The sequence below is a fragment of the Pteropus alecto genome, unplaced genomic scaffold, assembly GCF_000325575.1.
Source record: "Pteropus alecto unplaced genomic scaffold, ASM32557v1 scaffold7, whole genome shotgun sequence".
NCBI lineage: Eukaryota > Metazoa > Chordata > Mammalia > Chiroptera > Pteropodidae > Pteropus > Pteropus alecto.
Window position 1 is genome coordinate 22,506,930 of NW_006494614.1, and position 22,837 is coordinate 22,529,766.

The 22,837-nt window shown below is 41.0% G+C and overlaps 1 protein-coding gene across 2 annotated transcripts in view; it reads left to right on the top strand.

The window, feature by feature from the left end:
• Positions 1–3,277: 3,277 nt before the first annotated feature.
• Positions 3,278–22,837, top strand: part of B3GAT2 (beta-1,3-glucuronyltransferase 2) — a 59,179-nt gene continuing 39,619 nt past the window's right edge. Inside the window, exon 1 of one of the 2 annotated variants that reach the window (XM_006926401.3) lies at positions 3,278–3,886. In XM_006926401.3, the coding sequence (XP_006926463.1) occupies positions 3,278–3,886 (609 nt within the window). The remainder of the gene's footprint in view (positions 3,887–22,837) is intronic. The other variant, XM_006926402.3, reaches the window with a different exon arrangement.

A 22,837-nucleotide genomic window follows, 5' to 3' on the forward strand; every position in this document is an offset into this window, starting at 1 on the left:
TTTTGAGATGCTGAATATAAAACATTATGACATATTAAGTAGTTTGAAATAAATGCCACGTGGAATGACGTCATCCTTATTTCATGACAAGCTGCACTTTGTATTTGGGGTAAATTGATTTCTTTCTTCCCTTCTCTACCCCAACTTGGAAACACTCTACCACACACACTAATGCCTTCCTGATAGGTGGGGGCCCTATTTAGAGGCATTGTCAGTCCTGTTTAGAACGGATTAATTTTGTATTCCTGCGTGATTATGATCCTGCAAGATCTCCTGGGTTCAGATCTTTTGAGGATGTATTACTTGTATTTAAAAACCATTTATTGACTGCTTACATAATGCCAGCTCCTCTGAAAAATACTTTACCTAACTTACCCTATTTAGTCCTTACATGATTCATTCCCATGCAGTATGTATTATTAATTCCATTTTTCAGGTGAGAAACTGAGACTTTGAATGGCTTATTGACTTTCTCAAGTTGCCCACGGTAGCCCAACTGGGACTCAAACCCAGGTGTGTCTGACTCCAAGAACCATGATGCCCCCATGGGATGACTGAATGAGGTAAACCTGGAGGCAAATGCTGACAAAGGATAATAGAAAAGATGAAGTGACTTTGAGATGTGGATGTGCTAGGTAAGTGTTGTGTTATTTGACACCTGTGAATTCTGGGCACCATTTAAAATCTCAAATTCCAAAATTTGGTTTTAAAAGTGTCTCATCTCTGAATAGCCCTGGTTGCCTGGCAAGCAATTAGGAAATAGGTTTCACGGTATAGTGGGAATAGTCGAATTCCCTGCTAACGAAGGTTAGTGACGCTTTTAATACAATTCAGTAACCACTTGAGCTTTACTCCAGCTAACTCACAAGATATTTAAACTACATTTAAAAATTCCCACAGGATGAAGGAGACTTCGGTGATCTTTGCAGGCATGTGCGTGTGTATGTTGCTTTCTTGTATTTAAGAACAGCCTTTACTGAATTCCCTCTCCTCCCTCCTTTCCCAAGATGCAGACATTGATTTCCACGGGCACACCCCTAGGCCTGACGAAGATACATTTTCTAGAAGTAGTGTAATATCCAGAGGCCCATTAGGCTAACCGAGACGGGAGGGAGTCTAATGGATTCATTGTTTCCTATGTTTGGGGTGCTCTGATCTGCCGAGTTTAAAGTATGAGCTGTGGGGTGATACAGTGATGTCGGGACAGAAGGCTTGTCCTTGCGAGGGTGGGGGCATGTTAAATCTGTACATTTCACTCTCAGGTTTCAGATTCCGAGAGGGAAGTTAGGGAAACTCGCAGACGCGCGGAAGCCTGATGATAGGCGGGAGCATCTAGGGTAGGGCTGAGAAAACAAGGAGCATCAGAAAGGCTGGAGGGGCATCCGCCCTAGAGCTCTCCATCGCGCCCTCAGAAACGCGCGGTCGGAGGGATTTATTTGTGAACAAGACCGAGGAAGACACAACCGAGGGAAGGTGGGCTCAGAAATTACTACAGGCTGGAGGGCGGGCGAAGGGAGGAAGAGGCTTTCCTGCTGCTTTGTAAGCACCTTCCTGGAACGTGACTGAAGCGTGGCCCTTCTTTCTTCCCGGTACCTTACAGACAGCCAAGGACTTAGCTAGTAGGTTCACTAAATAGAAAAAGTCCAAACTAAGCACCAATTGTATACTCATTCGTTGTCACCCAGACACTGTCATGGTTCTACACGTCATCGTACGCTCTGTTTGATTTTGACTGCACGGTGTTTACATCTCAGAGGGCCAGCCCGCCGGGTCCAGCCGGGTGTGATTTCTGCAGGCCGTGCACAGGGGAAGCTACTGGCTAGACTTAGGGGACCCACGTTCCATTTTCACTTGGTCGCTTGCCACTGACCTTGGAGAAATCACTTTAAACTCTGAGCCTCAGCTTCCCCATCCAGAAAATGAAGGTGATTCTACTTCCCAGGCCTCCTTGAAAAGCTCGTTGGGAGATTCAAACAGAATAATTCCGATGATAGCGAATTGCGAGGTACTATGACTCCAAATTACTGAAGAAGTTAAACAAACAGATTCAGGAGGAGTTTTAGAACATTTCCTCCAATGATCTAACTGCAGTCAGGCAGCTACCGTTTGGATTGATTCTTTCTTATGGGCTATCTCACATGCCAAACACCTATGTGCGGCCCCCCTCGGTCTTCCAGGGCTTCTTATTGATTTGTACTTTTCACTGAAAGCGCTTTCTGTTGCCGCTGTTCGGCACACCCCCAGCACACCAACCCTGCAGCTGGAAGCCAGAAAAGCGATCCTTTGCCCTCTCCTGTCTCTCCTCCTCTCATTCCCCACCTTAGGTCTCCAGAGTTTTACGCACGTGAATGGGGTTTACTGGCTGATTTCCAAAGACCTTTCAGTATACCAGAAAGCTAGTAGCACGCGGAGATCAGCGAACGAGCATCCACCTCCCTCCCGGAGGTCGTGAGCCCCTCGGGGACCCTCCCCCCCCGCTCCTCCTCTGGCGGTGCAGCCGCCGCCTCCAGACCTAGCTCGCGGGGCCGTCCGCGCCAGACCCCAGAGAGCCGGACCCCTCCCCACTTCCCCCTCGCAGCCCCTCTCCGCCAGTAGCAGCGCTGCTGTCTTCCCACAGGAGGACTGGGAGGACGCGGGAGTCCGCAGCGCCCCCGCCCCTCGCTTTTTCTTTCTTTCCTTGCTTTGGGATTTTACTGCTGGAGCCGGGAGAGGTTCTGAGAAGAGAAGAGCGAGGGGCAGGAGTGCAGGCTTTCGCTGCAGCGCGCAAACGGAGCTGGGCTACTGCGTCCCCGGCGTCCCCTCTCGATCTTCGCTGCTCTGGCTGAGATGTGACGAAGGGAAGCCCTCAGCACCTGCCTCCAGCCCTCGAAGGTGTCTCAAAGAGCGCATTGGGGGGTCCACGGTTGGAGTCCCTTTGCCCGCAGCGCCTCGGGACAGGAGCAACGAGGCGTCCCGGGGCCAGCTTCCAGCTCCCACTCTTCGCAAAGAGCGCAGTGAGGATAACCGCTTTCCCGGCGCTTGGCACAACTCCGGGGCCAGCAGCTGGACCGAGTCCCGCTTCCCGCCGAGTCACTGGCGTCTGCCAGCCTGCCTGCACTCCCTATAAACCCTAGCTCCTTGTCACCTGCTCCCGGCCCCCGCAGCGCCCCCAGACCCTATGGAGAGCGCACCGATCTTGGCTTCTTGAGTGCGGGCGCCGCTGCCGTCCAAACTGCGCGCTGGAGTCCCCCGGCTAGCCCCTCTTAGGGGCATCTGAGAAGCCGGGGAAGAGTGCACCATGAAGTCCGTGCTGTTCAGCCGCTTTTTCATCCTCCTGCCCTGGATCCTAATAGTCATCATCATGCTCGACGTGGACACGCGCAGGCCCGCGCCTCCGCTCACCCCGCGCCCCTACTTCTCTCCCTATGCCGTGGGCCGCGGGGGCGCCCGACACCCGCTCCGCAGGGGCGGCCCCGACAGCGGCCCCGGGCGCGGATTAGAGAAGCGCAACGAGTCGCGGCCGCTGCCACAACCACAACCCGGGCCGCCTCTACCCACGATCTATGCCATCACGCCCACCTACAGCCGCCCTGTGCAGAAAGCCGAGCTGACCCGCCTGGCCAACACCTTCCGCCAGGTGGCGCAGCTGCACTGGATCCTGGTGGAGGACGCGGCGGCGCGCAGCGAGCTGGTGAGCCGCTTCCTGGCGCGGGCCGGGCTGCCCAGCACTCACCTACACGTGCCCACGCCGCGGCGCTACAAGCGTCCCGGACTGCCGCGCGCAACCGAGCAGCGCAACGCCGGCCTCGCCTGGCTGCGCCAGAGGCACCAGCACCAGCACGCGCAGCCCGGCGTGCTGTTCTTCGCTGACGATGACAACACCTACAGTCTGGAGCTCTTCCAGGAGGTAGAGGCCGGCCTGCCCCACATGGGGGGCCAGGGCGGGAGGGGCCCTCGGGGGCTGGCCAGGCTGCGGCTGCACTTTGGAGTTCTCACTTTTCTCTGCACCCTTTTGGGACTCCAGGTGGAGCGCCTCTCGACCGCAGTCTCGGTTGGCGTGTTTTCCTGGGGTGAAGGTGGGGAGGGGAGGATGAGGGCCTCTGTGACTCAAGGGAGGGAGTCTGACCAGCAGCTTTGCTGTCCTCTTGGCCCCGAGATTGGGCCGAGGGAGTAGCACAGGTGTGGGGAGCGGGAATGATTTCGAGGAACACTCTTGGCCGACCTGAGAATGGAGCCCAGATGGGGAGGGCGGTCAGGGAGGGGCGAGCTTCGAGAGGAGGAGATCAGGGAGGGACTCTGCACAGGGAGGGTGGCTTGGTGTACTCCGAGGCCTTTCAGCGCACACAGGTGTGATTCGGAGTCTAGAACCATAACGGGAAGAAGGTGAAGATTGTGATTAATAATCAGCCCTGGGACAGTTTTCTCTGGCACCATCCGCTGGCACGGAAACGATTATTAGTGAAAACAGTGCCTTCCAGAGTTTCCTCCAGGCCACTCTTGCATGGCGCCATTGCATCCTACTACTCACTGTGAGGCCCTGAGTGCAGCCCGTCCCCCTGTTGCTGAGATGGCCCTCTTTTCCCTTGGAAAGCCACACGTGCACAGAGCCAGCCAGCACTGGGTTAGAACAGGTGTTATTTGTTGAGGCTGGTATTTTGCAGTCTGTGTGCTGCAAATGAGACTGAGTTACATGGTTTTGTCTGTTTTCTCATACACAAATGTAGCTGACAAAAATCTCGGATTCTTTGACATCCCATGGGACTGTTGCCTTCCTCTACCCAAAATTCCCTGACATCTTACTTCTGAGACTTTATTATCCCACCTACCGCCCAAGTACACTGGACAATCTGTGTGTCCAGTAATCATATACGCCCCACATTTTCATCCTAATATCTGTTTGGCTTTATTAAACCTCAGGACAAAGCTGCTCTGTACCCTTCCAGTTTAATTTTTCTGCCTATGCGACTTTAAAATCCATTTCTTAAGGGCAATTGCCGCCTTCATTTCTATTCATCCTCTCGTCCAAGAAGAAAAGGACCAGTAATTGCTCTCCATCTTTTCTTCACCCTTTCATGATGCAGGGCTTTCTGTCCTACAGAAGAAATAAATAAGCTTGACATTGTATTTATTATAACCAAGTCTTTATTATAACCAAGATTAGAGATATCTGATTTTTTTTTAAAAATTGGGCTTTTATTTTGATTCTGCTTGCATACTCTACCTAGAAAGATGTGGTTTGTATAAAGACCTTTACATTTCAGTTCACCCAAAGTCTTTTTTTTCCTCCTACAACTTGGAAGTTGCTTGATCTGTGAAAATATATGGTCTTGTATATGTAAACTAATACACATCATTATTAACGAACCTTTTAGGGGGATTGACTGTGAAGGGGGAATGATTTTCGGTTTATTCCCGGCTTCCAGCTGGTTGATGTGAGGTGTTGGGTGAATGGAAGAGTTGGCACTACAGGCAGTGAAACGATTGAAAACAGTCTTTCTTTGATGCTTCCCAAACTGAAAGGAGGGCTTGTCGGTGGTGGATATTAAACAGCAAGAGAAGAAATCAGATTTTCTTTTTATACTGACCATGGAGAGGTGGGGAGAGAAAATACAATTGGCCAGAGGAAACTATAAAGGAAAAAACATGCAAAACTTTCAAGACACTAAAATTGTGTACAGTTGGAAGTAATGAAATAATCAGAATGAACTTAAATTAAGAGCATGTGCAACTCCTTTTCATGGAGAGGTGCCAAATATACAAAATACAAGAGGAATCTTTTAAAAGCACAATACACATGATACATTTAAAATTTAAGTTCATAGCTCCTAGACAGCAATTTTAGTCACTTTCTCCACCACCATCTCTCCTCTCTTCCACACAGTGTTTTAGGACAGAGGTAGGCATCTGTTCACCATGCATATATACCCAGTTTTCCTTTTTACAACACATTCTTTTCTTTGCCTGGCAAGCAGTATTGCACTCTTTAAAAAGTCAGATTAGTGGAATTTATGCATCCTGAGTTTTGTGCATTAATAGGGTGGACTACGCTATACCACTTCTAGGATTAATGATTCCATGTGGATTACAGTGTAGACATGGCTCTCTTGGAGAAAAAATAGGACCAGATAAAGCATCTAAGAACCGAAGTTCTTTGGGGGAAGGAAAGATGCTGATCAGGGATGCAGAAGAGCTTAGGCATATATCTCAGCCTTTTATATGTGCGCGCGCACACACAAATTAGTTTTTAAGTAATTCACAGTACTTGAGGAAAGAATGTCCCAAGTCAGGCTTCATCTTTTATTCATAGTGCTTCTAATTTTCATGGTCGATGTTAACGTAGATAAGATAAAAGGAGGAAAATGAACCAGGTACAAATTAGCTCACTAAGCACTGGCTGCAAATGAAGGAAAGTAAGATGAAAGGTCTCCAAATTAAATTAAAGGCGCAACAGGCAATCCATGTTCAATTATTCCTCCGTGGTAACTGGCATGGTGCTTGCTTCTCCCATACAGCTAACTAATTTTCAGCCTCGCCTTTCAGTTTAGCTGTGTCCCCAGGAAAGAAATATTTGCATTGTTCATATATGAGCAATCTTAACAGCCCAATCCATTTGCAAAAGCAGCTCAGTGTTAGTTGTAGCCACAGAAACTAGGGCTGGCCTTTGGAGAAGGGGGGCGGTTCAGGTTTCCTGTGTCTCTACAATCACCACTGCTCTTCCTGTGTCATTGATGGGGTTTTGCACTCTGGATCACAGATATTCTCGCCTGCCTGTGCACCCTATCGATCTAGTTCTCCGGAAAAGCTTATTTGCAAAGGATTTAAACTGCTTTAATAAAAGCAACAACTACAGATAAATGTGACTATACCCAGTCATTTTCAATAATGCTATCGATCAGATTTCTGTCTTTACTGGAAGACCTTCCACGCTTTCCTGAGTTTAAAGCTGATGCTTTTCAGGTGAAGTTGCTTTCACCTTTGCAAATCAATTAAATTGGAAGTTTAAAAACTAGTACTTTCCAAGCAAGCACAAACACTTTTAAAAAATTAACTTTAAATTTGATGAAGTAAGACTGGAATACAGGCCAACTCTGAGACATTTCAGGAGCTCATGAATGGATTCAATGAGACTGCATCTTGAAGGTGTTTCTGACAGGCTGTGAACTCAAGAGGCCCTTTGGATTTTATTTGGGTGTCCTTAAGCTGTTTGTGTGCTAGGCAGATGGAGACGTTGAGGTTTAATCCTGTCTTGCTCCTTTTCTGAAGCATTTATAAGCTCCCTCCTTTACATACCTGCAGCTTATTGGAACTATAATCCAAAGGATATTCAAATTCACAATGTTAGGCACTCCTCCTGATAGTAAATTCTGTATGTGTTACCTGAAAGGAGACGAGAGATCTACCTTTCCTTTTACCCTGATACAGTCACTTAGTGTAGGGTAATAATCTTTTCAAAGTGAAGAAACCGGATAATTCTCTTAGGTGTAGCATGAAAAGATTATTTTACTTGAAATGTGTCCCTTGTGTTTTATTTCTCCCTGTCTGAAAGCATATTAATAGTCATGCCATAGGTCTGATAAAATGAGAATTTTGTAGAAATATGTACATAAATCTACAGCCAATTTTCTTAGGCTATCTATGTTAAATCTAAAGATTTTCTTTACTCTCCCTAGGTGTTTAGTACTTGAGTTATGGCTAGTTTTTGACAGTTTTCTTTGGAGGCCAGCAGTTTTCATTTGGATTTTGATATTTTAATGGACCAGAAATAACAATTCAGATTTAAGACATTCTTCCTTCTGCCTCTTCCTATTGTCTTTTCCCATCGTTTTTTTTTCTCCAACCTACTTCTTACTGATTATTCTTTCTCATGAATTGACATAAAGACATGTCTGGACTATTGTTTGGTACAATGAACGTGTGTCTTTTGAACATTTAGGCTATTGTCTGCTTCTTCTTGGAAAATGTAGTAAGTGACTCCATTTTCTTCTGTCTACTCCACTTGCCTCTAAATTACAAGCTGGTAATTTTTCTCTTGTGTGAACAGTAATGGAATAGTAATTGCTTTTAAGGTATACTACAAAAACAAAATAGAAGAACCAAAGTGAACAGTCTTATTTATTAACAATTCCAGGTGGTATTCAAGTAGTGCTTTTTTGGTGGGGCGGGGGGCGAGGTCGGTTACTGAATTCAATAATGTTTAGATTTGTCTTTTCAAACCTTTTGGACTGATAGAATATTTACTCAGTCTGTATGAGTTAAGATAACACATTATTGTATATTTGATTTGCAGTGCTTTTGAAGAACAAAATTTAAGTTTTGCATGGTTCTCAAAAATCTCTTCCCAAAACACAAATAAAATCATTAATACCAGTCCATAGATAGATAGGTAGGTAGATAGGTACGTAGGTAGGTTTAGAATAGAGTTACAATTCACAGAAATAAACTAATCTGTTGTTCATACCTTGTAATTTTTGTGTACAACCTTAAGTAAACATTAAAAATACCCCTTACCATGGATACAAGGAAAATATAGTTGTCATCAGTTGAGCACTTACTATGGGCTAAGAACTGCCCTTAGGGTTTTACATGTATTAACGTATTTGATACTACAAAAGACCCTGAGATAGGACTAGAACTGTCCCTATTTTTTCTCCCTTCCTAATGCTGATATGTAGTCATGAACACAGTTCTTTGGAATGCAAGAATTTTCTTTTAAAGTGCAGCCTGAATCTAGTGTAGTGGATATAATCAATATCACTTTTTAGACATGAGCAGAAGTACCAGGAAGTAACTTGAAAAGGTCATGCAACAGTTCAGGGACAGGATTTTAAAACCAAGTGCCCTGGTTCTAGAGCCTGTATTTGTGATTGTCCTGCAGCTCATCTCATCTAATGTCTTCAGCACATAGAGATATGTCACTGTGAAAAGTAAAGCATTTGATCAGCAGGAGTCTCTGATATTGCTGCCATCTTCTGTCATACTTGGATTCAGCTCTGTCTTCTGGGCTATATCAACTTCTAATTTTCTCTTATCACCTTTTTTCCCCCCTGATATCATCTGGTCTTATGAAAATGTCATTTCCTTCCTTACTTACCATTTGATTTTTAGAGTAATTTTTCAAGTTAGGTGAAAGCTGCCAAGTTGGTAGTACATAAACTATATAGTCTAATACATTTTTAAAATTATATAGTTTTGTAAACAAATAAGAATTTATACTTTCTGCAAGAAGGTAAGCCATTAAAATTTTTTCCTCCGTTGATATGTATGTATCAGCAACTGTGTCTCCTGGGCACGTGTCTTGTCAGAGCAGACAGAATTGAATAGAAGAATAATTTTTAGGGTAGAATGGAAAGGAGGGACAATACTGAATTGTTTCAGGTTTACCATTGGAACAGAGGAGACGAACTGGAGACTTAAACCAATTTGATCTGAAGCTAATTTGGGTGGCAGACACCTGCTGGTTGCCCCTCCCTGGAGCACAAAGATATGCCTGTAGGAATGTGCTGGATATGCTGGCTACTGAGGGCCTCACTGCCAGATGCATGGAACTACCCGCTTGTTGGTGTTAACTTTCTAGTCTGATTTCTTCTGGGATTAGGAATTTCCCTGGATTAAGAGCAAAATGAATAAATCATTGCTTGCACCTTTTTGCATGCTAGGAAAAGCTTGGAGATGGCTGTACCGAGGGAGACGATCACGCCACTAACAGATGACTTGTTTTTTTCCCGCAAAGTAACTAAAGATCAGCCCCCAAACCCCACCCATCAGTCTCCTCCATCAGTGGAAAGAAAATTTTAAACAGTATTTATGTTATATGCAGGATCTAAGACTTGTTCCTTCAACCTGAACATCAAGTGTTTATAAATTCTATCTTCATCCCTCTAATGAAAGCTGAGTGAACTAAATGTTGAACATTCTCCATTAACTGGGATTTAGTTACCTAAGATAATTGTATCTTACCTTAGCAGTAATAGTGTATTACTCTGCAAGATTCCTTCTACCTACCTGAGCTTAAACATTACTACATTCAGAAGATGTTTAAATATAATTAATTAGTATTCCTTCTCCTCCACTTAGCAAATGTTAATTGAGCACTTACTATGTACCAGGCACTGTGCTTAATTACAGCAGGAGTGATACAGCTGTGAACACAGAGCATCCCAGCTCTCACAGTTTGAGCATCTGGACTAAGTATACACGCTAAAATCAGTGCAGGTGCCTGTGAGTGTAAAGCAAGGCATTTAATGGAGTCGTAGGTTCTTTTTTCATTTTTTTGGTGGGGAGGGGGGATGAGTACTTAGGCCCATGTGGAGCAGAAGTGGTTTATTCAGTATGTAAGAGAGAACGGGGGAAAGGGCACAGCTGGACCCACAAAGAAAAAGGCCCAAGAGCTCTCCCGCATTGCTGGGGAGCCTCTCTAAGGTCTAACCCCTCTATCCTCCCTGGGGACAGGAGTAGGAAGAGACCCACGAGGCCCTACATGACAATGGAGCTGTCACGGAAGTCCATCCTCTAAATGAGGATGTTGACTATGACCAGGGGGCCATCTTGGCACTGCTGCTGGGCATCACACAGCACCCTGACTACTTGGTCCTCATTATCCTGTGAGAGCAGCAAACCCTACACCCCCACACCCATGGCTGCACTGTGATCAGTGTATGCTAGGCCACAGCCCACATGGCTGCCCAGACAGGGCACCTTCTGCCAAGAAATCTGGATCCAGCCAGCATCCAGACCTCTCCAGGTAGACAGAATCGTATTTGTGAACCTGAGAAAAGAGGATGTGTGAATATCTAGAGAACTGAAGGGTATCTTTGATTGCAGGAGGCTTTGATGATCAGAGGATGAGGTGGAGAAGTATGCAGCCACTTCTCCATCTCCTGTGTGTCAAAGTGTCTTTGGGATGATACATCCCAAGTTAGAGATTCTAATTTATTTTTGGGACAGGAGTTATAGCATCTCTCCCCAAACCTGTTCTGGAAAGGAAAGGAGTCTTCAATTTATTTGTATTTAGAAGTGATATTTAAATCATGCCCATTAAACTCTTCTTGCTGGATACCGTTATGTCCTTAAGTCAATCTGTGAATTCAAAAAGTGAGTACATTGCAGTGTGAGAGCATGCTTCCATTTTCTCCATCTGCTTTTCAGATCACTCATTAGGCAAGTCTTTGACCTTTAACTTTTTAAATAGAATTTGGATATGGTGGGTAGGAAATTAATAGAAAACTATAGATATGTATTTCTATATCTGGTTGTACCAAGGAAATGGTAACATAGACCGTCATGAATGTATTATAGTATCTAACATCACATTATTTAATGTAGGACACGTTTCAGTTATCTCCCAGTAGAATATTCCATAAGAGTAGGAATTTTTTGTTCACTGATGTGTCTCTAGTGTCCAGAGCAGTGCCTCCCATGTATTTGTTGAATGACAGAATGAGTTGAGTGGGTGAATGAATTATAGGAAACTTAGACACTGAAGGACTCTGTTGCAGAAGGGAGCTATTCCTAGAAAGGAGCCCTGCACAGATTATTAGTTAAATAACAAGTTTTGAAGTCTGTGTTGTGTGTCTAGGATTATATTGAGCCCTTTAAATAGTAACTTAAATGTGGCCCCTACTCTGACCTTAAGGGCTTGCATGCTAAAAAGAGAGGGGGAGAGAGAGGGATAAGGTTTATGAATATTAGTATCTGGAGCAAGGCATCCTTGTCAACGCTCGTTAAGATGTGTCAAGGTAGTTAGGAACCAGTTGAGTATTCGACCGCTTCATACGTGTTAAAGGCTGGAGGCTGGTGGGGAGCTCAGATGAGAGCTTGGGAGTTATATAGCCCCGTGTTCAAATCCAGCTTCACCACTTGGTGATTGCATGACATTGGCAAGGGTTGCCTGCCTCATGTAATTGCTGTAAGTGTGGAACTTTAGGCAAGTTCTAAATATTAGTTATTCTTCCATTGTTTTCTCCTCTGTGGGCGACTGCCCCAGTGGGGTGTATACCAGATAGCTGCACTGTCTCAGTTAGTTAGATGTCTCTAAATACTCTGTTCTTGAAATCTGGACTCTGTTTCTGAAGACGTGCGGTGGGGAGAAGAGGTAGAGGTGCTTGACTTTCCCAAATTAGTCTGTACCCAAGTGGAACTGCATAAATTGGGTATCTTAATTACACCATTGGGTTACTACAGTGATTAGAGGGACAGGATTTAAGTAGTGCTTGTCTACAAAGAATCCTGGGAGGAAGTGAGATTGAGGGAATAAAATGCATCTAAAAGACATTTTAGGTCGAGAGGAAGTAGAAGGGTGCTCTCCTGTGGATTAAGAGATCTGAGGCTTATTTATGAGTGTGTGAAAGCTAGCAAGTTGGCCTACATGCAAGTCAGAGCAGTATACCAAACTTCTGCAGGTCCCGAGTGTGATTTTTAGTTACTGTTGCAGTCCCAGTACCTAGTGCAGACCTAGGGCATATCACATGACAGATTATTTCAGAAATGAATGAATGACTCAAAGAGATAGTATGCCACAAAAGAGAGGGCAACTTAATAGAAATGAAATGAATTGATTTTTAAAGCACATAATTAGAAGAGATAGCTTAATGTTTAAGGTTATTTGCTAGGGTTGGCGAAATTAGGAGAATTCCTCTATCCAGCACCTGTTGGAAGAGTCAGAGAAAATCCAGTTTGACAGCCTTACGTGTGCCCAGCCCTATCCATCCTTACCTTGGTCACTGAGCCAGCCTTCAGCTGATTGGCACTGGGAAGTCTACCCTTAGCTTATTCCTCATTTTTCAAGCATCATTAAATTTTCATAAACAGAAATATTTTAAAGCTTATTTCCTGCCAGAACAGGGAAGATGTAGCAGTTGGAGAGAGTGTGTGTGTGTGTGTGTGTGTGTGTGTGTGTGTGTGTGTGTACGTACATACCTATTGTTTGCATGTGTGTGGTTGCCTTCTTGCCTGTGAATACAGTGGGTACTCGCCCTGTTCTTTCTTCATAGACCCTCCACCCTCCAGATCAGTCTCTGGCTGGAATCATTGTCTGGCACAGCGGTGCCCAACATTTTCTGTTCATGTAACTCCTAAGAGAATTTACACACCCTCTAAGATATTTTCAAATTGATGTCTAAATTTAAGAAACCATTTAAAACAGTTGCAAATCATGTGATTTCCAGTATATTATAAATATTGACATTTGTAAATGAAACTTAAATATATCCAGTAGACATCATAAATACTATAAAAGTTTTATGCCCACTATCATACATTTAATAAATATATTTTTCAATTATATTTGGAAATTTTTTTTTTTTTTCTATTTCTAGTCTCCTTCAGAATTTTATCCTAGCATAGTATTTTGAGGTTCGAGGTCATTTATGTATATCTTCTCCTATCATGTATATCTTCAGTAACAAAAAAATATATAGATGGAATTTAAATTTTTCAAAAATTCTGTGGTTATAAGCTTCTGTCTTAAACACTCTTTAGGATTGTTTTAGGATTGTTAGTAGCATTAAACAAGTAATCAAAACAACATAAATGTTACCAAGTTGGATAATTAACTTTTAAGCATAAAAGCTACATTTACTGGAAATTGATTCCTTAATGACATGGATGAAACATTTCGTTGATATATACTCTGTATTCATTGATGAGTATTACTTATTGCTAGAAAGAGATAGGGTTTAGCATAAGTTATGTTCCTATTAGGTCAACCTTTTTTTACATAAAGATGTAAATGAGATAGAAAGCATTTTCTTATAGCAGTGTTGTTCAGGAAGAACACTTGAAGCCTTAAGCTCTAAGCCAAAAATCATGTTGTTCTCTCAGCAAAACTATTTTAATCTATTGATGACATTACGTTTCCTTCAATTTTGTCGGAAGCAAATAATTAGCCACCTCCTGGCTTCCAAAAGGATTTATTACCCATTCATTAGAGACATTAACTTTCTTAATAAAGACAATAATATTTCTAATTACCTTTGGTGCTCTAGAGGTTTGACCACAGTAGAACAGTACCTTTAATACGATTCGATTCAGGAGATTCAGGACAGACGAGACGTTGTCCTTCTGTGATGGTGGCAAGGAGTGGGGAAGGAGGGAGGACGGAGGCAGAAGGCAGAACCCGGCCCTCTTTCCAAAAGGTCAGTTGTGGGGAAAGCATGTGGATGATTGCTGAGGGTCTGGGGATTCATGCCCTTAATGCCATCTGTGCTCACATATTCATTGGGGAGTCTTGGTGTACATTCAGCGGCCGTGCACCCTCAGTCTGAGGGCTGCTGTTTTGGCTGAAGACACTAAGTTAGGAACTAGAGGGTATGGGCTCCAGGCCTGGCTGAGCCAGAGCCCTCGTGAGCTCTGGGGTACAGGGGAACAGATGAACATTTTTTGATTTTTTTACTGTGTGCTAGGCCCCACCCTGGGCATTTAGAAGTGCATACTGCTGTTTAATTTTCATGATGTCTCTGAGGTAGAAACTACTATGTCTGTTTTATAAGTGAGGAAAAGCCCTGATATTTAGCTTCCTCACAGGGCCTGATACAAATGTATACAGTTGTGAGAAAGAGGTGACATACAGGTTAAGTGGATAAATAGGGCACTTCCCTATCCATTTGGATATCCGCTTCTCAGAAGTCAGTGGCCACAGAAGAGGCCCAGAAGGCAAGATGTTCGAAAACCACCTAGCTGCCACGGCTGTACCAAGATGTTCCAAAACCACCTAGCTGCCACGGCTGTACCATCTTGGTGGCCCTGAGATGCTGCTCTGTCAACTGATGGGAATGAGAATTTAAGTATGGTCCATGTGTAGATGTGTTGTTTATCATCCAGATAAACTTGGTCTTGCAAGATTAAAATGCCAGTGTCATTTTTAAAGATCAAGTGACAGTTTGGGGATATTTTGGTAACTTTGAAAAGTTCCTCAGCTACATCTGTTCATAATGGTGAAAGTGCTAGAGACTTCTTTGGGAAGTCTCTTCTGTCAGGGGGACTGCGCCCTTGCTTTGCAGAAAAGCTCTATTACACACAGTCATCAGAGCTGGTGTTTGGAGCTCTTGTCCTAACCATTATTTTCACATTTTTTCATGATTATATTTAACTATTTGCCTCTTGCCTTTGATTATTGCTGTGTATAGTGAAAAGGCAAGTTTTGTGATTTTTACCTTTTCTTGCCTTGCTTTTTCCCTTTTTTTAAGGATTTAATAAAAAAAAACCAGAAATGTTAAGAAGTTGGGTTGACAGTGCTTGTGGTTTCTCTGGGCAGTGATTTGGATTTTTACAGTAGCCCAGGATTTCCTCCTAAAATTAATTGATTGTCCTATAGATTGAAATATAGATGTTCATTTGGTTGGCCCTTGTAAAGCTAGTGACATTTAAAAGTAAATGCCTAGTCTCTGTTTCTTATGTCTCTTATCTATGTGTGAAGGGCAGTGGAGGAGAAACAAAAATTGAGTGTTCCTGTTTTTTAGTTTACCATTTTAACCATTTTTAACTGTACAATTCAGGGGCATTAAGTACATTCACTTTGTTGGGCAACCATTGTCTCTGTTCCATCTCCAGAACCTTTTCATCATCCCAAACTGAAACTCTGTACCAATTAAATAGTAACTCTCTATTTGCCCCTCCCTCCAACCCCTGGTAGCCTCTATTCCACTTTCTATCTCTGTAAATTGAACTAGTCTAGGCACTTCACATAAGGTAGAATCATACATCATTTGTCATTTTGTGTCCTTTCGTGGCTTGTTTCACTTAGTGTAATGTCTTTTAAGTTTCATCCACATTGTAGTATATATCAAAATTTTATTCCTTTTTAAGGCTGAATACTATTCCATTGTATGTAAAAACCTTATTTTGTTTATCCGTTCAACCACCAATGGATATATGGGTTGTTTCTACTTTTTGGCTATTACGAATACTGCTTTGAACATTAGTATACACACATTTGTTTGAGTTTCTTCTTTTAGTTCTTTTATGTGTATATATGTGGAATTGCTATATCATATGCCAATTCTGTTTAATTTTTTGAAAAACTGCCATTCTGTTTTCCATAGCGGCTGTACCGTTTCACATTCTCATGAACAGAAAACAAGGGCTTCAATTGCTCCATGTATCAGCCAATACTTATTTTCTGTTTTTACTTTTTATAATAGCCATCTTAATGGATATGAAGTGATATCTCATTGTAGGGTTTTTTTTTTGGCATTTCTTTAATGATTAGTGATGTTGAACATCTTTTCATATGCTTATTGACCATCTGTATATCTTTTTTGGAGAAATGCGTATTCATGTCCTTAGCCCATTTTTGAATTGGTGACTTTTTGTTTTTGGTGAGTTTTAGGAGTTCTTTATATATTCTGAATATTAATCCTGTAGCAAATATGTGATTTGCAAATATGTTCTCTCATTCTGAGGTTTGCCTTCTTATTCTGTCTATAGTATCCCTTGATGTCCTAAAGTTTTAAATTTTGATGAAGTTAAAATTTATCTATTTTTTTTCTTTTGTTACTTGTGCTTTTTGGGTTATATCCAAGAAATTGTTGCCAAATTCAGTGTTGTGAAGCTTTTCCCTCTGTTTTCATCTTTTTTAAATTAAATTTATTGGGGTGATATTAGTTAATAAAATTAAATAGGTTTCAAGTGTACAATTCAATAATACGTCATATGTGTATTACATTGTGTGTTCATCACCCAAAGTTAAATTTCCTTCCTTCACCATATATTTGATCTCCTTTACTCCTATCTACCACCCCTCTTACCACCTTACCTCTGATAACCACTAAACTATTGTTTGTGCCCATGAGTCTCTGTTTGTCAGGTTCATTTGTTTTCAGTTTTATGTTCCACATTTGAGTGAAATCATGTGTTTCTCAACTTCTTCTTTCTGACTTATTTCGCTTAGCTTGATAATCTCAAGATCCATCCACATTTTCGTTGATGTTGCACATAGCAATATTTCATCCTTTGTTGAGGTTGAGTAATTATTCCATTGTATATATGGACCATATCTTCTTTATCCAGTTATCTGTCGAAGGACACTTTGGTTGTTTCCATGTCTTGGTCACCATGAATAATGCTGCTATGAACATTGGAGTGCATAGATCTTTATGAATAAATGTGAATTTTTCAAATTGTTTGTGTAGATACCCAAAAGAGGGATTGCTGGGTCATATGGTAATTCTATTAATGTTTGAGGAAACTCCATGCTATTTTCCATAGTGGCTATACCAGTTTATATTCCCACCAGCAGTGTATGAGGGTTCCCTTTTCCCCACAACCTCTCCAACAGTCGTTATTACTTGTCCTGTTGATGATAGCCATTCTAACAGGTGTGAGGTAGTATCTCATTGTGGTTTTGATTTGCATTTCCCTAATGGCCAGTGAAGTTGAGCATCTTTTCATATGTTGTATATCTTAGGAGAAGTTTCAGTTCAGGTCCTCTGCCCATTTTTAAATTGGATTATTTTTTTTTTTACTATTGTTGAGTTGTATGAGTTCTTTGTATATTTTTTAGATTAGGCCCTTAGAGGCATTGTTTGTAAATATTGTCTTCCATTTGGAGGTTCCTCTTTGTCTTGTTGATGGTTTCTTTTGCTGTGCAGAAGCTTTTTAGTTTGATGTAGTCCCGTTCATTTATTTTTGTGTTTACTTCCCTTTGAGGTCAGATTCATAAAATCCTCTCTAAATCCAAGGTCCATGAGTTTGATATCTATGTTTCTTTCTATGCTATGTATTGTTTTAGATCTTATATTCAGGTCTTTGTTCCATTTTGAGTTAATTTTAGTGTATGGTGATGGATAGCAGTTTAGTTTAATTGTTTTGCCCATACCATACTGTTTTGATTATTGTCACTTTGTAGTATAATTCGAAGTCAGGCCTTGTTCTTTTTTCTCAGGATTGCTTTGGCTATCCGGGGCCTTTTGTGTTTCTGTACAAATCTGATGATTTTTTTGTTGTTCTACTTCTTTTAAAAATGCCATTGGGATTTTGATGGGGATTGCATTAAATCTGTATATTGCTTTGAGTAATAAAGTCATTTTAACTACATGATTCTTCCAATCTGTGAACACCAAAAGCCTTTCCATTTCTTTGTGTCTTCTTCAATTTCTTTTAGTAATGTCTTATAGTTTTCAGTGTATAGGTCCTTCACATGCTTTGTTGGTTTACTCCTAGGTATTTTATTCTTTCCGTTACAATTGCAAAAGGAATTGTTTTTTTTGTTGTTGTCATTTTCATTTCTTTTTCTGAAAATTCATTGTTAGTATATAGGAATGCTACAATTGCAAAAGGAATTGTTTTTTTTGTTGTTGTCGTTTTCATTTCTTTTTCTGAAAATTCATTGTTAGTATATAGGAATGCTATGATTTGTTGAACATTGATTTCATATCCTGAAACTTTACTATATTTGCTTATTATTTCTAGTGTTCTTGTGGAGAATTATGATACACAGAATCATGTCATCTGCAGAAAGTGACAGTTTGTCTTTTTCATTCTGAATTTGGATGCCTTTTATTTTTCTTGCCTGATCTAGCTAGTACTTGCAACACTATATTGAATACAGTGGTGATAGGGGACAGCCTTGTCTTGTTCCTCATCTTGGAAAGTTTTTAGTTTTTCACCAATAAGCATGATATCAGCTGAGGATTTGTTGTATATGGCATTTATAATGTTGAAGTACTTTCCTTCAATACCCATTTTATAAAGTGTTTTAATTATAAATGGATTCTGTATCTTGTGAGATGCTTTTTCTGTATCTATTCATATGATCATATGGTTTTTATCCTATATTTTGTTTATGTAGTATATCACATTAATCAGTTTGAATGTGTTAAACCATCCCTGTGCCCCTGGAATGAAGCCCCCATGATCATAATGTATAATCTTTTTTTACATATTGCTGTATTCAGTTTGCTAGTATTTTCTTAGGATTTTTGCATCTGTATTTATCAGAGATGTTGGTCTGTAGTTTTCTTTTATTGTGTTATCTTTACCAGGTTTTGTCGGCCTCATAAAATGAGTTAGAAAGTATTGCTGCTTCAAATTTTTGGAAGAGTTTCAGAAGAACAGGCATTAAATCCTCTTTGAATGTTTGGTAGAGTTAGCTAGTGAAGCCATCTGGTCCTGGACTTTTACTTTTTGCAAGGTTTTGGATGATTGTTTCAATTTCCTTATTGTTGATTGGTCTATTTAGATTTTCTAGTTCTTTATGATTCAGTATAGGAATGTTATACATTTCAACTTGTCCATTTTTTCTAGGTTATTGAATTTGGTGGCATATAATTTTTCATAGTATTCTTGTAAGATGCTTTATATTTTGGTGGTATCTGTCATAACTTCTCTTTCATTTCTGAATTTTGTTTGTGTCTTTTCTCTTCTTACCTTAGTGAGTCTAGCCAGGGGTTTGTCAATTTTATTAATCTTTTCAAGAACCAGTTTTTCGCATTAATTTTTTTTGACTTTTTGTTCATAATTTCATTTCATTCTGCTCTGATTTTTATTATTTCCATCTTTCTGCTGACTTTGGACTTCATTTGTTCTTCTTTTTCTAGTTTTTAAAGATGTTAGGTTGTTTATTTGGGATTTTTCTTGTTTCTTGTGATAAGCCTGTAATGATAATGTTCCTTTTATTACCACTTTTGTTCTATCCCATTTGATATGTTGTATTTTCATTCTCATTTGTTTCTATGTATCCCTTGACCTTTTATTTTTTCTATGACCTGGTTGTGCTTTAACAGCATGTTATTTAATCTCCACATATTTGTATTTTTTACGGCTTTCTCTTTGCAGTTGATCTCCAGTTTCAAAGCATTGTGGTTGGAGAATATACTTGGTATGTCTTAAATTTGTTCAAGCTAGTTTTGTGTCTCAACACATGGTCTACTATTGAGAATGTTCCATGTGCTCTAGAGAATAATGTATAATCTTGTGTTTTGGGATGAAAAGCCTTGTAAATATTGATTATGTCTAATTGGTCTAGTCTATCATTTAAGGTTGATTTTTCCTTATTGATTTTCTGTTTGGATGATCTATCCGTGCTGAAAGTAGGGTATTTAGGTCCCCTACTACAATTGTGTTTTTGTCACTTTCTCCCTTTAGTTCTGTTGGTTACTTTATATATTTTGGGGCTCCTGTTTGGGAGCATATATACTCTTAAGCATTATGTCTTCTGGCTATATTGTCCCCTTTATCTTTATGAAGTGTCCATCTTTGTCTCTCATTACCTTTTTTTATCTTGATATCTGATTCGTCATATGTAAGTATGGCTATACCCACTTTTCTCTGGATGCCATTTGCTTGGAGTGGTGTTGTCCACCCTTTCACTTTGAGTCTATATTTGTCCTTGCAGCTGAGGTGTGTCTCTTGAAGGTTAGGTTTTGTTTTTTTGATCCAATTTGCTGCTCTGTGCCTTTTGATTGGTAAGTTCAGTCCATTTATATTTGGGGTCATTATTGAAATATGAGGTTTTTTATAGTTATTTTGTCTTTTTTTTCCTCTTAGCTTGGTGTCTCCATTGTTTCTTTGTCTTTGTGATTCTGTTATTTTAATTTGGTGGTGTTCTGTTTTTTTCCCTCTGTTCCCTCTTGTTTTATGTTATGTGTCTCAGTTCTAGATTTTTTGTGTGTGGTTACCATTAAATTTATGTAAAGGAAAGTTTCATATATGCAGTAGTTCTTTTTCTTCTTCATGTGCCTTATCTTCATTTCCCTTTGTAGATTCAGATCTTTATTCCCTCCCTTTTTCTGTTTTTGTTGTCTCAAATTATCCCTGTTTATGCTGTGGGTTCATTTCTAGGTTTCAATAACTTGTCTTCTCGTTAAAAGAATTTTTTGACCTTTAACCATTATGTAATATTTAAGTATATAATACCCTATGCTTAATTAAGGTCACAGTTTCCTGTTTCTATCTGTCTGCTAATCATTCTATTCATTGTTTTGTATTTTTTTGTCCTTTTGTTTTGGATAGAATGACCTTCTTCAGTATATCCTATAATGCAGGCTTTGTGGTAGAAAATTCCCTCAACTTTTGTATGTCTGAAAAGTTATTTATTTCTCCTTCATATCTAAAGGAGAATTTTGTTGGATATATTATTCTTGGTTGGTAATTTTTCTCTTTCGATGGTTTGAATATTTTGTTCCACTCCCTCCTAGCTTATAAAGTCTGCTGAAAAGTCCGATGGTAATCTAATGGGTTTTCCTTTGTAGGTTAATGTCTTCTTTTCTCTGGTCTGCCTTGAGAATTCTTTCTTTGTCATTAATTTTTGACAGTTTTAAAATAATGTGTCTTGGATTGAGATAGGTGTTCTGTTTGCCTCTTGGATTCGAGGATCCAGTTCTTTCCATAGGTTTGGGAAATTCTCGTCAACTATTTATTTGAATAGGCTCTCTGTTCCCTTCTCCCTCTCTTCTTCTGGAATACTCATTCTTATATCGTTTTTCTCTGATGGTGTCAGATAGTTCTTGTAGGGTTCTTTCATTTTTTTCACTCTCAAATTTGTTCTTCCTTCTGTGTCATTTCCAAATTTCATCTTCCATATCACATTATTTCTTCCATCTGGTTAGCTCTATTCCATATGTTTGCTATTTCATTCGTTATCTCTTAATAATTTCTTCATCTCCAAAAGTTATTTTGGTTATTTTTATAGAGTTTCAATCTCCTCGATAAAGTATTCCTGTTGTTCCTTGATTATGTTTCTAAGTTCATTAAACTGTCAGAATTTTTTGCATCTCGCTGAGTTTTTTTCAAAAGTGCAATCTTGAATTCTCTGTCATTTAAATTGCATATTTCTATATCTTTAAGCTTATTTTCTGGAGATTTTTAATTTTCTTTTTGAGCTGCCTTATCACCTTGGTTGTTCATGGTGTTTGATGGACTGTTTCTCCACTTAGGCATTAATGGGCATGTACCCTGATTTTTTTTTTTTTTAAGGAAATTTATTATATAGTGACCTCTCTTTAACAAGTTGATAAGTTTTTCTTTTGATTTCCAGTAGGTGGCACCCAAGCTTCCTAGATCTCTGCTTTCAGGTTTTAAAATGCTCATTATTCTCTGGGGAAGTATGTGTCTCCTCTGGGACCAGATCACCTCAGTCCCAGGGCTTCACCCACCATGGGAGAGGCGATGGGGGTCCGAGACACTGAAAAAGCCCTGAAGTCCCATTACTGCCCTGACAGTCAGATGCAGTGCTTCACTGCTTCCTTTCTAATCAGCCTAACTGGGTGCGGGTGAGGTGGATTGGGAGAGGTCATCGGTGTGTGTGGTTGTTTTCCTTCCAGTAATGCTGGCCCTCAAGCTTTGGCTGCCTTGCTTCTGTATCTCCACTCCTGTCACTGGGACCAGCTACAGTGTGTGTTTCAGTTCTGGTTGCTGCTGATTCCCCTGGGGCTCTTTGCCAGCTCTGGGAGGGTATGGGGGTGAAGGGGTAGGGCATGTTTTGGGAGGTAGGCAGCCAAGCTCCTTGACTCAGCTTTCTGCCTGGGAATGGCAGTTGCTAAGACACAGCTTTTGCCCCTCTGCATTTGGTCTCTGCCCTTATCACTGGGCTCTGCCGCATGCTGATCACTCAGGCAGGACTGTCAGGGCTTCAAAGAGTGAGAATTGTCAACTGCCCCTCCCTGCTTCTTGCAGGGGGCTCTGGGCTGTGTCCCCAGCACCAGTCTCCAATACTGTCCCTGTTCTTCTCCCTTTCCTCTTCCTTTTCTTGCTGGATTCACCCACCTTAAGATACTCTGATGTGCAGATCTCTCAGATGTTTCTGTGTAGGAGGCTGGGTGTTATCTGTTGTCTGTTGGATTGTAGTCCTTTGACTTTTTGTAATTTCAAGGGGAGAGATAAGAGTGATCCCTCAGGCCACTGTGGTTCTGACTTCACTTTCTCT